General features: G+C 51.4%; 1 protein-coding gene across 2 annotated transcripts in view; it reads right to left on the bottom strand.

Moving 5' to 3' along the window:
* Positions 1-17,780, bottom strand: part of PPFIA4 (PTPRF interacting protein alpha 4) — a 34,112-nt gene that overhangs the window by 12,478 nt on the left and 3,854 nt on the right. The window contains exons 6-23 of one of the 2 annotated variants that reach the window (XM_082654503.1): positions 17,180-17,371; positions 16,734-16,880; positions 16,330-16,464; positions 14,370-14,453; positions 13,942-14,073; positions 13,514-13,576; positions 12,734-12,825; positions 10,539-10,647; positions 8,774-8,982; positions 7,007-7,247; positions 6,509-6,544; positions 6,158-6,291; positions 5,694-5,860; positions 3,740-3,833; positions 3,172-3,253; positions 2,439-2,639; positions 1,687-1,749; positions 1,060-1,086 (exon numbers count right to left, since the gene is read on the bottom strand). In XM_082654503.1, the coding sequence (XP_082510629.1) occupies positions 1,060-1,086; positions 1,687-1,749; positions 2,439-2,639; positions 3,172-3,253; positions 3,740-3,833; positions 5,694-5,860; positions 6,158-6,291; positions 6,509-6,544; positions 7,007-7,247; positions 8,774-8,982; positions 10,539-10,647; positions 12,734-12,825; positions 13,514-13,576; positions 13,942-14,073; positions 14,370-14,453; positions 16,330-16,464; positions 16,734-16,880; positions 17,180-17,371 (2,208 nt within the window). The remainder of the gene's footprint in view (positions 1-1,059; positions 1,087-1,686; positions 1,750-2,438; positions 2,640-3,171; positions 3,254-3,739; positions 3,834-5,693; positions 5,861-6,157; positions 6,292-6,508; positions 6,545-7,006; positions 7,248-8,773; positions 8,983-10,538; positions 10,648-12,733; positions 12,826-13,513; positions 13,577-13,941; positions 14,074-14,369; positions 14,454-16,329; positions 16,465-16,733; positions 16,881-17,179; positions 17,372-17,780) is intronic. The other variant, XM_082654502.1, reaches the window with a different exon arrangement.

Raw genomic sequence — 17,780 nt, 5'->3', positions numbered from 1 at the left:
TCTCTTTCCTTACCCACCTTGATTTTTTTAGAATTGAACATTTTATTTTGTTATCTTTTAAAATAAAACGATTGATACATATAAAACATATGTAGCGTATGTTCATTACTAAGCATAAAAACGAAGTTGACATCCTTGGACACCATCCATGTTATCCACACTGTTGCATCCATCCTTATGCTCTTTTTCCCCATCTTATGCCCTACTGCCCCCCTAGAGGTAACCACCATGCTGAGTTTTCTGTCCATGATGCCCCTGCTTGAAAAAATGTTCTTATAGTCACCAAGGTATATTTCGCTAAATAATATGTTTAAATTTGCTTGTTTTTGAGTTTTAATAGAAAATCTTTGGGGACTTACACTTTTCACTTTACACTATATGTCTGAGTCATCCATTCCCTTTGCTAAATAGTGTTTTACTGTGAGAACATACTGTAACTGATCTGTCCAGTCTCCTGTTGATGGGGTTGCCCAACAAGTATGAACAGTACAACGTGCTTCATTTTTATTCATGGCACTTACATCTATCTGATATATTATCCATTTATTTGTTTGTTTACTGTCTGTTTCTCCCCTAGAATATAAGCCCCATGAGGACTAAGTTTGCTCACTTCTGTATCCAGAGGGCATAGAAAGGCCTAACACCTAGTAGCTGCTCAATAAATCCTTGCTCACCAAGTGAATGAATGAAAGCCCTTTGCTCAGCTCACCAGGGGTACCCCTGAGAAGGACAGGAAGAGGAAGAGGATTCATACTAATCTAAGTCTCATTACTCCTGGAAAGAGGGTCGAACTGAGGGGAAGAGGCAGGCATGCTGGGGGCACAGCCCTCCAAGGCCCCTCACCTGCCATGGTGAAAAACCAGAAGTAGCTAAAGGGGAATGAGGAAGGATGGAGGTGGGTGGCTTCAGCGGAGGAGAGAACCTGTGCCCAGGACTCTTTGTGTGAAGAGGGACCTAAAAGACTGGGGCTCAGAGAGTCCTGCAGGGGAGCGAACCTGCTGGGAGAACACTACCCCAAACTGCTGAGAGTTGGTTCTAGACAAGAGGAGGGGGTCTTACCTGAGCCCAGCTGCCCTCCTCACTGTCCTAGGAATGAGTGCAGCATGTCAGGGGAAACAGGCAAAGTCAAGAAACCTGTCAGCCTCCACCCAAGGTCCCATCAAGAAGGAGGAGCAGACACCCCAGTAGCTGAATGGGTGACTAGGGAAAGCTTGTTGGGAAGGTTAAGAGAGCACAGAAGGCTGGTGCACGTGCCTGTGTTTGCAGTGAGAGGGGATCAAATGTGTGTGTGGCAGAAACACAGTCAGGCGAGGTGCCAGGTCCTCCCAACCCTCCCTGTTCCTCCACCAAGGTTCAAGCACAAGGGTTAAGGACTCTGTGGCTTCATGACAATAGCAGGGCAAAACGCTCCCAAGCCCTGCTCTTCTTCACTGGAGTATACCAGTAGCCCAGGGTGAACTTGTGACCCGCTGGAATAGACCACCCCCCCAACACACACAAACTGTTTCCATTCTCACTTCTTTCCCACCCACCCGCCACCCTGAGAACAGAACTCCATCACACATCAGGGATACCAATCTCGTATTAGATCAGCTACAAGCCCCTTTGACTTCCCACAACCTTTCCCTCATCCTCATGCAAGTCAGCAGCCCTAACCCCAGGCCCAGGGCCCAGGGCCAGACTCACTGTTTTAGTGGATGTTGCCAGAGTTTCCATCTCTTCATGGGTGACCCAGACATTCCCAGAAGACTGTAAGCAGAGAGGAAACCTAGCTGGTCCTGCGTGTGAGCTCCTAGGCTCCCCATCAGGCTGGGAGCCCTAAGGACAAGACATAGCTCCCTTCCCCTGAGTCCTCCCACAGGCCCAGCCCAGAATTCTGCACATCGTCTAGCTCTGAGCAACTCTCTTTTATTACGGTATCTGCACTGCTTAGCACAGTGCCTGGCACATAGAAGTACCCAACAAATGTTTCCTGAATGAATATGAATAAATGGTGTGAATCTGGAATAAGGGCTGACCCCAATCACAGAGATGGACTACAGTGAAAGATTTTACCCTGGGGGTCCATGGAGAGGTTTACATTCTTGTGGAGAGGTTAGAGGACCAGAATTTACAAATGCCCTACTCCCTCTGGCAAAAACACAGAACCCAGAAGTCCTGCCTTTGGAAACTCTGCCCAAAGATCTAAAATTACCGGCAGGGTAGGTATGGGGAGATGGAGCTCATGAGTGGTACGTGGGAAGCAGGGAACTAGGCCTGCTGGGATTCTGCTAGCAACAGTGTTACCTCCTCTTGGAGACCCGGTGGAACCCTTTGTGGGGATGGGAAGTAAGGGGCAGGACTCAAATGCTACCATCTTCCCAATGACCAATATGAAACTTTGTAAACACTATTTTGGGGCTTCTGAAAATGTCCTGGGTGAGGGAGAGGCCACTCACAGTCCTGGAGGTGGGCGGGGCAGAGGGGCTGGTCAGCGACACCATCTCCTGGATAGCCAGCCGGAGCTTGAGCCGGTGCAGGGCATTGCTGATGCCAATTTCCCGCTGGATCTCTGTGTCCGAGAGGGCTGACATGATGGCCCCACTCTTGACGTTGGCCCGGCAGGCTGCCACATACCAAGCAGGCATCCCCACCCAGAGCTGCAGATATGGGGCACAGAGGGTAAATTCAGCCCCTTTCCCGAGATCTGGGCTCCACTGCAAAAGTCTGGCAATACTGAGAGGCAAGGGCCAGGCCTCATCCATGGCCTCAGAACAGCAAATGAAGAGCAGAGGAATTTAGAAATGTGGAGATGACCATCATCAAATGCCTCTTTTTCCCATTTTACAGATGAAAAATCTGAGGCCTGGGAAGGTGAAGGGACTTTACCAACATTGCATGGGTGATTAGCTCCTGGGGGCACCTATAGGAAGAATGAAACCACCTGTGAAAGTCTTAATGGCTCAGTGAAGATTAATTGCCCTTATCCAGACTTAGCTACTTGAGAGGCATGAGTATATAGCATCGATTCTGGCTAAGTGCTAGGTATGGCACTGTGCACTTGGCACGGGAGAAACATGCTGGGAAAATTCTAGAAATACCACCCCTTTGCCCAAGGAGTCCTTGTCCCAGTCCACACATCCTTCCCACCAGACCCCTGAGTAGACTTAGACTCCCTTTGCCCAGGTTTACCTCTAGCCAGGAGACCACAGTAGGGCCGTCCCACTGGGCAAAGGGCATTCCTTTTCTGCGGGCATCTTCAAGCAGCTGGTGTCTTTCAGGAAGAGGAACAACAGACTCACTAGTCCTTCCTTCTTTCTCAAACAAGCTTACTCCCAGGGACCATGGGCTGTGCCAAGAGTTGGACTCCCACTACCCCTTCTCCCCACCATTGGACTGCCACCCTGCTCTATTCCTGAAGCAGTGTGACACCAAGACATGAAGCAGCAACACCTCTCCATTCCCAGAGGTGAGGGCTCTCGCTTTGTTTGCACATGGCCTGAAACACATTCTACTCTGCTCTGCCAGAGATCCCCAGATGCTGGGTCACTCTCCCACAGCACCCTTGTCTCCTTCTCACTCAGGTCATCCTAAGAACAACCTCCCAAACCCTGCTGTGCCCACTTAGACCAGACCAACTCAGTCCAGAAAGGGCCTTGCTGGGCTCTGGCTGCCTGAGCTCAGTCCCATGGCAGTCCAGGGAAAAGAGTGTGTGAGGGGTTGGACCCCACCCTGGCAGAGACTGGCCAGTGGCTCTTACTTCTTCTTCAGCCGCCGGTCCTTTTCTGCCTGGGTCCCCAGCTTGGTAGGTACCATGGGCTCCTGCAGACCGAGCTCAGAGTCTATTAGCAGAACTAGAAGGGAAGAGATGGCATATCAGCGAGGCCCTCTCTGCTTCTCCTCCCTTGGCCTGGGCCAGGACCGGGGAGCAGACCAGCAAGACCTCAACATGTGACAACCCGAGGGTCTGATGGGACAACCCATTATTCCTGGAGCCTCCACATGACATCCCTACAACCAGGCAGTCCCACAGTGGCATCGAGTGGGTCACCCCAAGCCCAGAGAGCCTTCCCCTGGGAGCCTCAGCCCTGGAGGTGTTTTTCAGCCAGACGGATGGAAGTCGTTCCACCCTAACGGCAGCAGAATCCTAGACAGAACTTGTCCCTCCTCCAAACCAAGGGAAAAAGGAAACCCAGAGAGCCAGAGTGGGCTTCGAGGCTCAGACAGAATTATCCTGACCTGGGTTGAGGGTGGGGAAAGAGGCACATTCAGAGATGTGTGTCTGGGCCTCTTTCTCAGGGCCACTCACTTGCACAAATCTCAAAAGGGAACATGCATAGCTCTGTCCTCTTCTGTTAAGGATCTCCTGAACTGATGCTAGAGTTCATGGCAGGGGCAGCATTTTACAATTCATTTAAGCCCTGGTCACTCCTCACAAGTGCACAGAGGACCGAGGGTGTTGGTAATCCAGAAGCCAATCTGGGATGCTGTCTTAGGTTTAGGTGCCAATGTGGTGTGGGGAACATAGGAAATCATAAGGCTTCAACACGAGATCCCTCGTCCACTGACCAGACCTTCTCAGTCCTGCCCCCTCCCATATGTGGCTGGCTCCACAATATATTTTGCAAGGCCCTTATGAGCTGGCCCCAGCCTAGGGTCTAAACTCACCTCTTCTGCTCCCCCCACCCTCTTCCCTCCCCACTCTGAATAGACTCAACTGCTTACAAAACTCTCATACCCATGAATCTTTGCCTTTCTCAGACCCCCCCTACCCCCCGCCTCTTCCCCCCCCCACACACACCTCTTCTTGGCTTGGCTAATTCCCACTTAGCCTTCAAGCTTCTGCCCAGGTGTTGCCAGCAGAGAAAGCTTCTCCTGTCGCCCCCACCACTCCATGGCTGACCTCTGAGTTCCAGAAGCACCCAGAGTCTATTGCTATCTTAATATTGTTTTAGAATCATCTCTTTATTTTTTCCTTTTCATTAGAAACTGAGCTCCTTGAAGGAATGCACTATTGCTCCGATACCTAATACTAAGCCTTGTTTACAGTAGTTACTCAATACGTGTCTATTGAACAAATAACTGAATAGATGAGGGAAAGAGAAGAAGGAAGGGAGGGAAAGGAAGAAAGGAAAGAAGGAATAGGGGAAGGGAGAGGAAGACAGCTAACGTTCATTGTGTACCTACCACACACCAAGCACACACTGGAACTTTATATCGTCATAGAGGTGTTAATAATGCTACCCTTGCCCAAGCACTTACTTGACTATAATGTCTACAAAGTCATGATTAGGCATTGTGATATTTTGAGTCCTGAAGGCAAGATATACTAGGAATTAAGAACTGACTCTCTTAGAGAAAGAACTAAGAAATTTCTCCTGAAGGTCCTGAGCACAGTACCTCAGAAAACCTCCAGATTGGAAGAAACCTCAGAGGTCCAACCTCACACTGAATACAGGAACCCCTTCTACAGCATATCAAATAAACAGCCTGACACTGATGCCTGACACTTCTCGTGGCAGGAGCTACCACCTCATGAGGTAGCCCTTCCCGCTGTGAAATAGCTCTAACAGAAAACTTCTTCTCCGGAGCTGAATCTCTGTGTCTGTGGCTTCTGCCCACTGGTCCCTGGGAGGCAGGCAGAGAAGACTGGATCCAAGGATACCCTCCTGCTTCTGCCCTCTACTCGCACCCATTTACTAGGAGACAGAGACCATGGCCCGTGGCTCCGTCCTGGCTCAGCTGGATCAGCCTGCCTTTCTCCTTCTTCCCAAACAGGCGGCCGATGGATGATTTGATGCCCTTGCGCTTGGTGCCCTTGTGCAAGGAGTCCTGGCTGCTGTTGCTGCTGCTGGGGTTGCTGCCTGGATCCTCCAAAGCACTACAGGATGACAGCCAGGAGCGGGTGGAATGAGAAGAAACATACTTAAATTACAGCATGAGAGATGGAAGTTAGACTTCAGGAAGAACTTACAGTAAGTGTCAGAGTTGGGAGGGTTAAGGGGGTATGATCAGAGCATGTGACCAAAGGAGACATGGAACTGTCCTTCCCCGATGGTGTGACAAGTGAGATGTTCAGACACCTGGGACAAGTGAGATGCAGCCTGTTCAGAGGCAGAGAGAGGGACGAGATAAACTTGGGAATGGAGAGGCTCGATATGGGGTCTGCTCCATTTACCTCTTGCCTTCTTCCTGGCTCAGGGCTGGGTGGCCAAGCTTCTCTAGCTGCAGCGTCCTGGGTGAGGAAGGAGGAGAAGTCTCACATTTTATGGTGGCTTTATCCTCTCGGTTCTCTTCCCGAGACACTGGTGACTGAACAGACAGTGAAGCCGTCAGGGGATAGAGGGAGAGATCTGGGGCCTGCCTACCCAGCCCAGACAGGCAGAGGAGCATGGAGAAAAGCAGAGGGGAGGCCCTAGGGGCCTCTCAGAGTTCAGACTCAGATTCAAGGGCCCAGTGGGGAAAAGCCAAAAGGGAAAGGCCTGGGAGAATTAACCTATTAGTACCTGCGTCATCATGCAGCACTCACCAGCAGCTTCCTCCTATGCTTTCTTAAGTCACTGGGCTGGAAGAGAGAGTGAAGGGTGAGCTTGGACTTACCCTTTGGTTGCTTGAAAGTCTACCCCAAGGGGAGCCCAGTGGTCTTAGGATGAGAAGATAGGATTCAGTGCCTCACACAGGCCTGAAGAGAATATCACAGCAAAACAAAACAAAGCAACAACAACAACAACAAAAAACTGGCTTGAAAAAATAAATCAGGGCTACCTCTGGAAGAGAGAAAGAGGTATGGGCATTGGGTGAGTTTCTTAAGCATTACCCAAGGGAGAGGGTAAGGAAGATACTACATAGCCCTTTCCAGACCCAGAAGGACATGCTGGTGACCTGGTATGCCAGGGTCTGCACACATCATGAGAAGAAGATGCTGGGGCCCAAATGAGAGAGAGTGAGCCCTGCTGTGCCTTCTCAACTCCCCTCGGCCAAGCCCAGTGATGACAAGGTTGTTCATCAACTGCCCCAAGACTCTCACCAAGGTCATGACCCCCATTCGGTCCAGGTCCTGGGTAGCACTGCGGGAAGTAAGCTTAGGTGTGGAGCGGCCGCTGAACAGAGGGGATGCGCTGGCCAGGGACAGGGCAGTCAGAGAGGTGGGGATGGAACCACGTTTGCGCAGCTGGGTCAGATTTAGGGCCTCCATGCTGCCACTAGTCACTCGTGTCTCAATCTCCTCAGCACGGAGCTCTGTGGACTCCTTCTCTTCCTGGATCATCCTGGGAGGCAGGCAAAACCAGATCTCATGATTAGCCCCAGAGAGGACGAGCAGGAGGCAGATGTGGGCACTGCCTGCAGTCACCACCCAGTGACCCCAGGTAGAAGGCAAGGCCAGGTGTGCCCCATTGTTTTCGGCATTGCAGGGACATACAAGGCCCTGTGGGCAGAGTTGGTTCTATCCCACTGCAGCTTAGACAATTTTCTCTCTTTCTTGTTAACTGGCCTAATGTAACAAAACTCCCTAATTTAACAAAAGCAGTTGCTGGGAAAGAAGGCAATTTAGTCAGTGGAATATAAACCTTCATGGAAGTCAGAATTCTTGACCTACCACTATCTATAGGGCCTCGGTTTCCCAATATACCCAATGTCAGGAATGGTCTAGGCCAGTATTTCTCAAACACAGGACCTTTAATTGATACTGATCCCTGATGGAGCCTTTCCTGTTCCAGGGAAAAATTAGAATAATAGTGATAATGTTATGTGTATGAAGGGGGCACTCAGAGAGGAATGTGTGTGTGCACACTCACACACACGCACACTCTCTCTCTCTCTCTCTCTCTCTCTCTCTCTCACACACACACACACACACACACACACACACACAACTAATGTAAACATGCCAACTATCCTTTAGGAACAGGACCTATCTTTATTCTCAGAGCATGTCTTTCCAACTTTAGGGATGTTAAAATATCCTTTCTTTTGTAGAATGGTTGTGATAGGAAATGGTAATTATCTTTAATGTTTCATTCTGCAGAATGAAAGTCGGCAGTCCTGTGTTAGTACCCTTCTCTTTGTGTGTGTGTGTGTGTGTGTGTGTCCAGTGTTTTCTTCTTAGCTGGTCTGTGAAATCCAAAAGTGTGGGAACCATTGAACCAGATGACCCCTACAGCCCTGTAAAGCTCTGACATTCTCTGGTTTGGATTTTCTCTTGCTGTTTGTCACAAACATTAATAAACTCTCTACAAAGGCAGGGTGAAGTGCAGGTCTTCATAACATTCCCTGCCAATGGTTTCTGTTTGATGCCTCATTAGAGACCAGAGGCATGACACAGTGCACTGAGTTTAGACCCGAGTTTGAATCCTGGCTCTGCCACTTACTGCATCGCTTTGGGCAAATCACTTAATCTCTCTGGTTTGTTTCCTTGTCTATAAAATGGAGATAATGCTGTCTCCTCCAGTGACTGTGATTAGACTGACCAAAGCTCTCACCCTGAGTTGGCCTCAGTATGTGGGAACTACACTCATAACGGTTATGTTTAGCTTCAGGAGCTTCAGGAACACAGTCTCCATAGACCTGGGAGAGAAAATGAAGCCTAAGAAGTCAATCTGAGGTCCTACCCCTCTCTGTCCAGCACTGGGCCAGAACCTTGCCTGATGCTCCACACAGGGTCCCTAAACTGTGGCACTCTAAGGTCCAGCTGTAAGAGACAAGCAAACACATGTAGAATCTCTCCTGCAGTGACCAAACACAAAGAGCCTCTGTCCTTCAAGGAACCTCCCAGGCCCTCCACCCCTGCCCTAACCTGATCTCCTCGTTGATAGCATCCAGCTGCTCCTGCAGCATCATGGCCAGGGTCTGGGCGTCTGAGTGGCTGCTGGGGGAGACAACGTCCACGGAGCCCACCAGACCCCCTGGCTCATCCTCATCCACATCAGAGATCTCAGGGTCACTGTCAAAGGCAGGGGTGGCTGTGGGGACCAGCACCCCAGGCAGTGGAGATGGCTCCCAGTCCTTAGCAGAGAAGGAGGGTAGAGGAGTAGTAATAAGACACACCAGATGACTAAGGAGCAGGACCCTCCCAACCTATACCAGCAGCATTGGCATCTCCTAGGAGCTTGTTAGATAAGCTAAATCTCTGGCCCCATCCCAGACCTACTAATTCAGAATCTGCATTTTAACAAAATCCCGGGTAACTTACTTGTATGTTAAAGTCTAAGAAATACTACGCAAACTCAAGGAGCCAGATAGCAGAATGGTTAGGAACAGATTCCAGAGACTGCCTTGCTTTGAATCCTGGCTCCACCCAATACAAGCTACAAGAGAGTTGTTTCACCTCTCTGTGCCTCAGTTTCTTCATCTGTAAAGTGGGAATGGTAATAGTACCTACTTCATAGGTAGCTCTGAGGATTAAACTAGGAAATGCACGTAAGGCACTTAGCACAGGGTCTGGCACCAAGTCAGCATTATGTAAAGGCAATCTGTTTCTACTCACACAAAAGGTGACTAGATATAGGGAACGAGAAAAAGCCAAGCAGGCATGACTGTCTTGTGTCTCAGAGTTTCAGCACATTACAGGACCCTCCGATCAACCCTCAGAGGAGGTAGCTTCTCAGAAATCATTCTACAAACCCCTTCGGTAGACAAAGGTCCAGAAGCAGAAAGAGCACAGAACTGGGCTGCGAGTGTGAGAAGAGCAGCGGAAGAAAAGGAAAGAGGTAATCTCTAACCCCATCCTGTATGACCCAGACCCCCAAGATCCCCTTAGGGCTCTTTTCCCACTCCTGCAGCCTTTAGACTGAGGTCCTGGGTAGCTGCTGTGCTCTTATAAACAGAGGAAAGGGAGAGAGGGGAGAGAGAAAAGAGATGACTTCCGACTTCAACTCCCCCCTCACACTAGGGGTTTCCTAATGGCAGAGATGAATCTTCCGCCATCAGACTAGGAGTTCCCTCCTTCTCCACCTATATCTTCTAGTGCCCTAGAGCATGTAGAGGATCTGGGCTCGAGACAGAGCACGGTTAACAATTATGGGGCTAGGAAGGAATCAGACTTCCCCAAAAGATCGAAGTCAGTCCTTTTCTGCCCCTAATCTTTCCTGTTCCCTCTAAATCTCCCTAGGCAGACTCCACATGAGCTACATGCTTCTCAGAAAACTTCAGGTGCCGTCCCATGGCCAGTTAACCTGTCATCCTCTCTCACCTACCCATAAACCACAGCTTTTGTTCCAGAAAGCTTGCCAATTCCATCTTGCCCCTGCATCCCCCAGCCCAACCACTAGAAATACGTGCCTGCACAGCCAGGTACACATGCACAGGCTTCAGTGGGGCCTCAGGGACTAGCTGACCACCCACCAGCCTCTACCTCTTGCCCACCAGGAGGTCGAGGCGAGACACAGCTGTTGCAGTGATGGCCCCAACCCCAAGGCTGCAGCTGTCGTTGACACGGGGGAGGGTAGGGGGAGGATTTGCATCACACCAGCCGTCTGTGAAACTGGAGCAAGGCGCGTGGCTGAACTGACCCCAAACTCCCCAGGGTAGACCCATCCACACTCACCCCTCCACCCCCTCACCTTGGCAGACTCTTCCCGCAGTGCTGAGTAGGAACGATGCAGACCTTGAGGTGCGTGGGCGGTTGCGCTCAGGGAGAACCGCACATCTGCTGCACTGCCTATGTGCGCCCTTGAGTGGCGGATGGGGGAGAGAAGACGAGCCCTGAGGACTGACAGCCCCAGGTTACACCCACTGGGCCCAAAGAGTTAAGGGATCTTCAGCTGGGAAAAGAGAAGTCTTAGCAGGACATGAGCTTCTGTTAATGCCTTAAGGGCTGCCACGTAAGCAAGAGATTAGGTTTATTCTCTGGTGCTCCAGGGATCAGTATGATCCAGGGGAGAAAGTTCTAGGGAGGCAGCTTTTCACTTAACACAAGAGGCACCTTCAAATAGCAAGAGCTGGCTTATGATGCAACTGGTAGCTTTAAAAAAGCTGCACTCCCCTCAGAGAGGTATTCAGGTGGAGACCCTCTGGCCACCTGACAAGAATGAGTGGGAGGGATCATGGCACCAAGAGAAGTTGGAAGGAATGAGCTCTAAAAGTCCTTTGAATTCTGAGCGTCTTTGTTTCTTGGTCTTCTCCCTAGCAACTACCTCTGGTCTTCCTCTGGACTAAATCCCTGGCCAAAATTCAAGCCAGGCATACTCCCTGTCCCCAGGAAGCTTCAGGAGGCCCTGACACTGTATCAGAGACATGGGCTAGAGAAAGCATTTTGACTGCCCCAAGGGTCTATCCCAACCCTGAAATTTTAGGATCACAGTAATGATCCTCTGGAATATCTGGAGCCTCCCCTACTGACATCTCTTCCCTATGCCTTCCCAGTTTAGAACTTGAGGGAGCCCAGAGCAAAGGGACAGGGTGAGCCTACAACAGGTTACACAAGCTATCTGGAGGGATGGGGGAGTTTCTGCTTATTCCCCCCTTTTCCCTGCAACTCAGTCCCAATTCCATGATGGGGCCAGTGCTTCTACAGTCAAAGCCAAGAACTCCCAACCACTAAGGAAAGCAAGCAGTGCTAAATAGCTTGGTGTGCTCTGGGCTGTGCCTTCTTAGTTGGCGTAGGGGGTTGGTCTCTTCTGAGCAACCTACAGGAAGGGAGAAGTAGGAGGAATTCCAACTACCATTTTCTGTCTCTATTCCCTGCTTCTCTCCACACTCCTATACAAATATTCCTAACAAACTTGAAATTGATACCCAAGTCTCTAACACCCCAGAAACCCACAGGCTTCTCTTCTTCACGTTCAACATCTCTTTCCCTAATTTAAGCGCTACCCCTCTGCACATATACATGTACAATTTTCCTTTAACCTCTCTTCAAAGAAGCTGATCCCTATTTCCCTGATATAACGAGAGCATGACCATAGGGAACCTTATGTGTTCTGATCTAAGAGACTTTGGTTTGGACAGAAAATATCCAGGAGCCATGAACCTTGAGTGGCATCATCCACTTCAGTCTCCTCGATCATCAGCCTGCCTCTCTGGGCAAAGAACTGAGCGCAGTTTTGAGGTCTGAGTTCACTGCCAAATGCTTCACAAAATATGAAGAAAAATCCAGAAGTTCCCTAAAACATGGGCCTAATTTAAGCATTAGGTTCAGAGCCGTAAATAAGGTGTCTCAAAGTAACTAGAGTGGGACTTCCCTGGTGGCGCAGTGGTTGAGAGTCCGCCTGCCGATGCAGGGGACATGGGTTCGTGCCCCGGTCCGGGAGGATCCCACATGCCGCGGAGCGGCTGGGCCCGTGAGCCATGGCCGCTGAGCCTGCATGTCCGGAGCCTGTGCTCCCCAACGGGAGAGGCCACAACAGTGAGAGGCCCGGGTAATGCAAAAAAAAGTAACTAGAGTGAACCAGATACTCCCTGTGAGCAGGCCCTGTGGGACGTAGGTGAGCATGTAACTCAGCAGACCCCTCTCAAGGGCGTGCCCTCTGTCGAGGAAGCAGGAACCATGCCCTGTGTCTCATGGCAGTGGCGAAGGATCATCCTGTGCTTTAGTTGCCTCTCAGCATCCCTCAGAGGACAGGTGCTCCCTTCTAAACTGCCCAAGTGAGCTGGGTGACTTTACAAAGTTCTCTAAGCCTCAGTGTCCCACCCTGAATGTGAGCAGGACCTGAGATCCTGGGTGGTGTTTTGGTGGGAGGAAGTCTCCTCCCCCAGGGCCCATCTAGGTGTGTCCAGGACTCCATCACAGCACACTAAGCCTCCTGAGCTCCAGTACCTGGAGTGGATGCCATCCACAAATGGCCCTCCTCGACCCTTCAGCTGGTCCACCTCTTGGCGCAGCTTCTCAATCTCTTCAGACAGGCGGCCCTGTGCCAGGCAGAGCCATGGTGGGGGTAGGGGCGAGGGAGGGGAAGAGCGAGGAGAGAAGGACCAAGAGAACAGCAGAGTTGGGGAGAAGCAGAAGAAAGCACTGCAAAGTCCAAAGCCAGGGACCCAAGGCCAAGCCCACAGATGACACCAAAAGAGAAGAGGTCCAACTGGAGAGTGAGTAGAAGGGTTGGCAGGGGCAGGGCCAGAAGGAAGGTCTGTCTGGAAGGACTCTACCAGAACAGGCCTGCTGAGCCCTCACTAACAAGCAAATGCATGACAAATAAGGCTGGGCAGCAGAGGGGCCCTCAGTGAACTCCCAGACCTCACAGACATTGCTAGCATAGGGATAGTGGCTAATCCGCCCCAAATCACCAGAAAGCAAGAGCTTCACCAGGTTTGCGGCCCCACCAAATCCTTCTGTCGAGTCCTTCACAGCGTCCTGCCTCTCTGCTACCCACTCTCTGCCCTATGCTTACGGCTAAGTTTCTCCTTTACAGGTGGGTGGGTGATGCATCTACTACGATAGGCTTTAGGGAGGATTAGTGAAATAATGTGTGTACATGGACTAACAAACTGGCTAGCACAGTGCTGGGTTTTAGGGCAGCTGCTTGAAACACAGGCGTGTTCCTTCCTCACAGCAAGCTCAGCCCTCCCGGGCTGGCAGGGCTGGCCAGCAGCTGGGTACCTTGTCATGCTGCCGCTCTTCAATCTGCCGCTGGGAGCTCTCCAGCTCTTGGATCAGTGTGTTCTGGGGGAGAACAGCTGTGAGCCAAGATGCCCCCCTTCCCCTCCACCCCGGCTCCTCTACTCCGGCTCAGGCCTTCCCCTTCCAGCAAGATCTGCCTTCCGGTCTGCTCTCCCAGCCCTACCTCTCCTTGCCAGACCGCCCCACCCCCAGACCAGGCTGCTCCTCTTCAGCCTAACTCCACTCCACAGCCCTCCGCACTCCCCGCCTCGCCCAGCCCCCCAGCCCCGCCCGCTCCCGACTAAGCTCTCACATCCCAACCATTCCTGCTCGCCCGGATCCACCCACACCTTTACCCACCCCGCCCCTTTCCGCCAGCGCCGTCCTTCCGGGCAGCACTGCCCATCCAGGCCCGCCACCCACAGCACCTTCTCCTCCAGGGCCGCCATGCGCTCCTTGAGGTGGAGCTGCAGGCGCTCATTCGACTCGCTAAGCAGTCGGTCCACGGTGTCTGACAGTCGCTTGCCGTGGTCCTCGTTCATCTTCTCCCGCTGGCGCACCTGCATAACCAGACCACCTTGCACCAAGCCACCCCAGGGCCATCTCACTGCAATCCCAGGGAGCCACTCATTCCTGCTGTGGTTCCAGCCCACTCACCTGTCCCCTTCTTATCCTCCGGGGGCCCCTGTCTGCAGCTTTCCTGACCACCTCCTCCCACCCCTCTGTGGCTCTGTCTCTGTCCCTAGCCAGGTCCTTCCCTAGCTCTCACTCTTCCTCCTTTCCCTACCCACAGACCATCCTGGGATGCCGCCCTGGGGTTGAGAGGAGGCTCGAGAGTCTGGCCCGGTAAGCTCACCCTTGCCAGCTCTTGGTTCTTTTCCTGCAGCTGTCCCTCCAGCTGCCGCAGGTGCTCCTCAGTGCTGCCATGCCGCTCTTCAGCCTGGAGGGAGGAATGGATCAGTGCAGCCCGAAGATCATCTGCCTTCCTGCTCAGACCTTGTATCCCATGCACCCAGGTGCCAGAGCGGCCCTTGGGAATCAGGGCCTCAGGGACCAAGGAAGCCAAGCTCTCCACTTACCATCTTGGAGCATAATTGCCACCACCGTTGCCTTTCTTCCCAAGTACCCCAACCCTGCCGCTTCCCCCCCCCCCATACCCTCTCCTTCCTGCTCAGGGCTATAGCCTTGAAACATCCCAGAGCTGGCAGCTCAAGAGGCTAAATTCTCCCTATGCTTCCAGAAAGAAACCCCACTTGAAAGTATGAGCGACCATAAATCTCTATGCCTCCAGATAGATGGAACTGCCCTTAAGAGCATGGACTCAAACCAGACTGGTTCAAATCCTGGCTCCCTCCCTTCCCAGCTGTGTGACCTTGGGCAAGTTACTGAACCTCTATTGAGCCTTTATCTCCTCAGTTGTAATAAGAGCACCTATGCCCATGGCAAGGACTAAAGGAGATAATCCATGGCAAACACTTAGGACACAATGAGCACTCAACAAATGGTAGCCATGGTGATTACCTTTGTTATTAAAGCAGCCTGGGTGGAGTGGTCTCCCCTTCCATTCATGCATCTTCAGAGATGGAGACCCCACTGCCTCTTCTGACAAGGTATTCCAGACTATCACACATCTTACAGTCAGGAAATCCCTCCTTAAGGCCCTTCTACTATGACTCCCTTGAACATATTAATCACTTCAGTCCATCCCTTCTTGTCAGTTTTGAGAGTTACTAAAACTGACTGCTCAGCATCCCACACATAATGTCTTCTGCTGCACTTTAAACTCTGCCCTTCATTCCTAGGGGCCTGAAAGGCCTTAGAGACGACCAAATTCAACCCCATCATTATAGAGATGATGACATCATCACAGAGATAATGACACAGATGCCCAATTAGGGAGGGAGTGACTTTTCCCAGGTCACAGAGCAAGTCAGTGGCAGAAGCAAACGTGGTCCTGGGTCTACCGAGGTACAGCCAGGCTGCAGGTTCCATCCCCAGAGCCCCCAAGCTGCCACACTGGCACAATGGCCAGCCTCTATCCTCCAGAGGCTCTGGGGTCTGATGCTTATTAAATATTGGTTTTCTTCTCTCCATTGCTTGGGTGGGTAGCTATGGTGATCCCACATGAGGCACCCCTGAAAGCCTCTGACCCGCTGTAAACACTCCTAAATTCTCTTGATTAAGCCACCACATGTAGATGTCCATGCATTTACATAGCTCTTCCAGACCTAGGATGTTTTCAGCCTGCATACCTCCATAAAGTTAGCTATCCATTGGGTAAAATTATATTCCCTTTTATTTGTCCAAAAGCTGAAGCCTTCAAACAGCTAGGGATGGTCCCTAGATCTAGAATGCTTCAATTTGACAAAAAAAAAAAAAAAAGATATGCTCAGCCTAAACTCCCACCCCATTCAGAGATGTATAAACTTTGATCATATTTCCTCTCAGATTTCACCTTTCCAGAAATGAAAGTCCTATTTTTTCCACTTCAGACCCCCCCCAAAGGAAGTATTAACTACAATGGTGTAAATGATAATAAAAATATTTTGCATCAGCACAGTTTCTTCTACTTATTAAAGTACTCTTACATCCCTTCTTATGGGACTGTCACATCCCTGTGGGGTGATGAGGGCAGGGATTACTCTTCCATGTGACAGACACAACAACAAAGTGTGTTTCCTGGAGTCATGCAATGAGAAGCAGTTTCCTGGCCCCCAGCCCAACGTGCCTCCCACTCTCTCCATTCACTGCCTGGCTACATAAGAGCTCAGGAAGCAGGGAACAGAGGAAGATTCCCAGGCCCTTGGCCCGCTTGCCTTGGTGAGGGCTGCAATTCTCTGGGCCAGCTCAGCCTCCACCTCTGGCAGCGTCTCAGCCTTGCGCATCGTCTGCTGCAGTTTCTGCTCTGCTACCTCCAGTAGCTCCTGCAGATGCTGGGCTTTCTCCTCACACTAGCAAAGTAGGGGGTGGGGAGAAGAGTCAAGAGGGAATACTGAAGCTTCCCCCACCCCCTGGCCCATCCTCAGTAGAGAGCAAGTGATAGGTCAGAAGCCGCAGGGAGCAATCTTGATTCTTGGCTACCCAGAGATACCTGACTTTCCCTTTCCCAAGGCGGCCAGCACCTCAGGGTCTCCTGGGCCACCAAGGGGAGGTTCCAGCATGATCATTAGGACCTCCAGGGTCAAGTACAGTGTCCCCCAACCCCATCTGCAGGAGTTACCTGGTGGTGCAGGGACTCCTTATTGGCCAGCTCATTCTCCAGTTTGTCGTTGAGGTCATGAATCGATGTGGCCTCACGCTGAGCAGCCAGGTAGCGCTTCTCCAGTGTGGTTATTCGCTTCTCCACGTCCTCCTTCTGGGCTAGAGCCTGAGCGGTACAGGAGAGGATGAGATGAAGGTCATCAGCTTTTTCCTGCCCTAATCGTGTCCGCACCTCCCCACCAAATCTGGCTGGCTATATCTCATCCACATTACCCTATCAGTTTCTGACCTTGACCCATCCCTCCTACCACTCGGCCCCACATTGGACCCTACCAAGTGTTCAGTCTTACACACCTCAGCCCTTGCCTGGCTCTCCCTCTACACCCAGGACATCCAGCAGCTACCTTCCTGAGTGCCAAATACCTGCACCCAGAAAGATAGGGTCGGGCCCAGGCCCTTGCTCACTTCCCGGAGGTCCCGCTGATGTTTGCTGCTCAGCTCCTCCGACTTGATAAGGTCCCGGCGGGCCGTGCCCAGGTCCTCCTCAAGTTCGGCCACGGTTGCTGTCAGGGTGACCAGTCGCTCCCGGGCCTGGCTCAACTCAAAGTTCTGCTTCTCCAGGAGCTCCTGCAGCTCTTCTACCTGGCCCGCGTCATGCTCCAGAGAGAGTGAACTATCAGTCAGTCATCAGAGCCTTGGGCATCCCATTCCCCTGCCCTGCCCTGGGGAGGTGGGAAGAGGGACAGCACAACCAGAGCAGATCACAGCTCTGCCCCCAATTTTAGAGCACACCTCCAGGTACACCCTTCTTCCTCTGGCCTCCAGAAGCTCATTCCAGACAATGACCAAACACTCTCACTCTCCTGTGTATCTCTTGAAAAATAATCATGCCTAGTTTTACCTGCTATTTCAGCCTCTTGTAACCTAGGAAGGGGCATGACTAGGGGAACAGAGGCTCAGAAAGAGAAGTGATCTCTTAGGTACATGGCACCTAACAATGCAAGTGAACAAACACATTATATGCTTAGCAGTGTGTGTACTGGGCACTAAAACAAAAATCTGTAGA

The sequence above is a fragment of the Grampus griseus genome, assembly GCF_964374135.1.
Source record: "Grampus griseus genome assembly, chromosome: 1".
NCBI classification, from domain to species: Eukaryota; Metazoa; Chordata; class Mammalia; order Artiodactyla; family Delphinidae; genus Grampus; species Grampus griseus.
The sequence above is the reverse complement of the archived record's forward strand: the minus strand, read 5'-3'. Positions and strand labels throughout refer to the sequence as shown.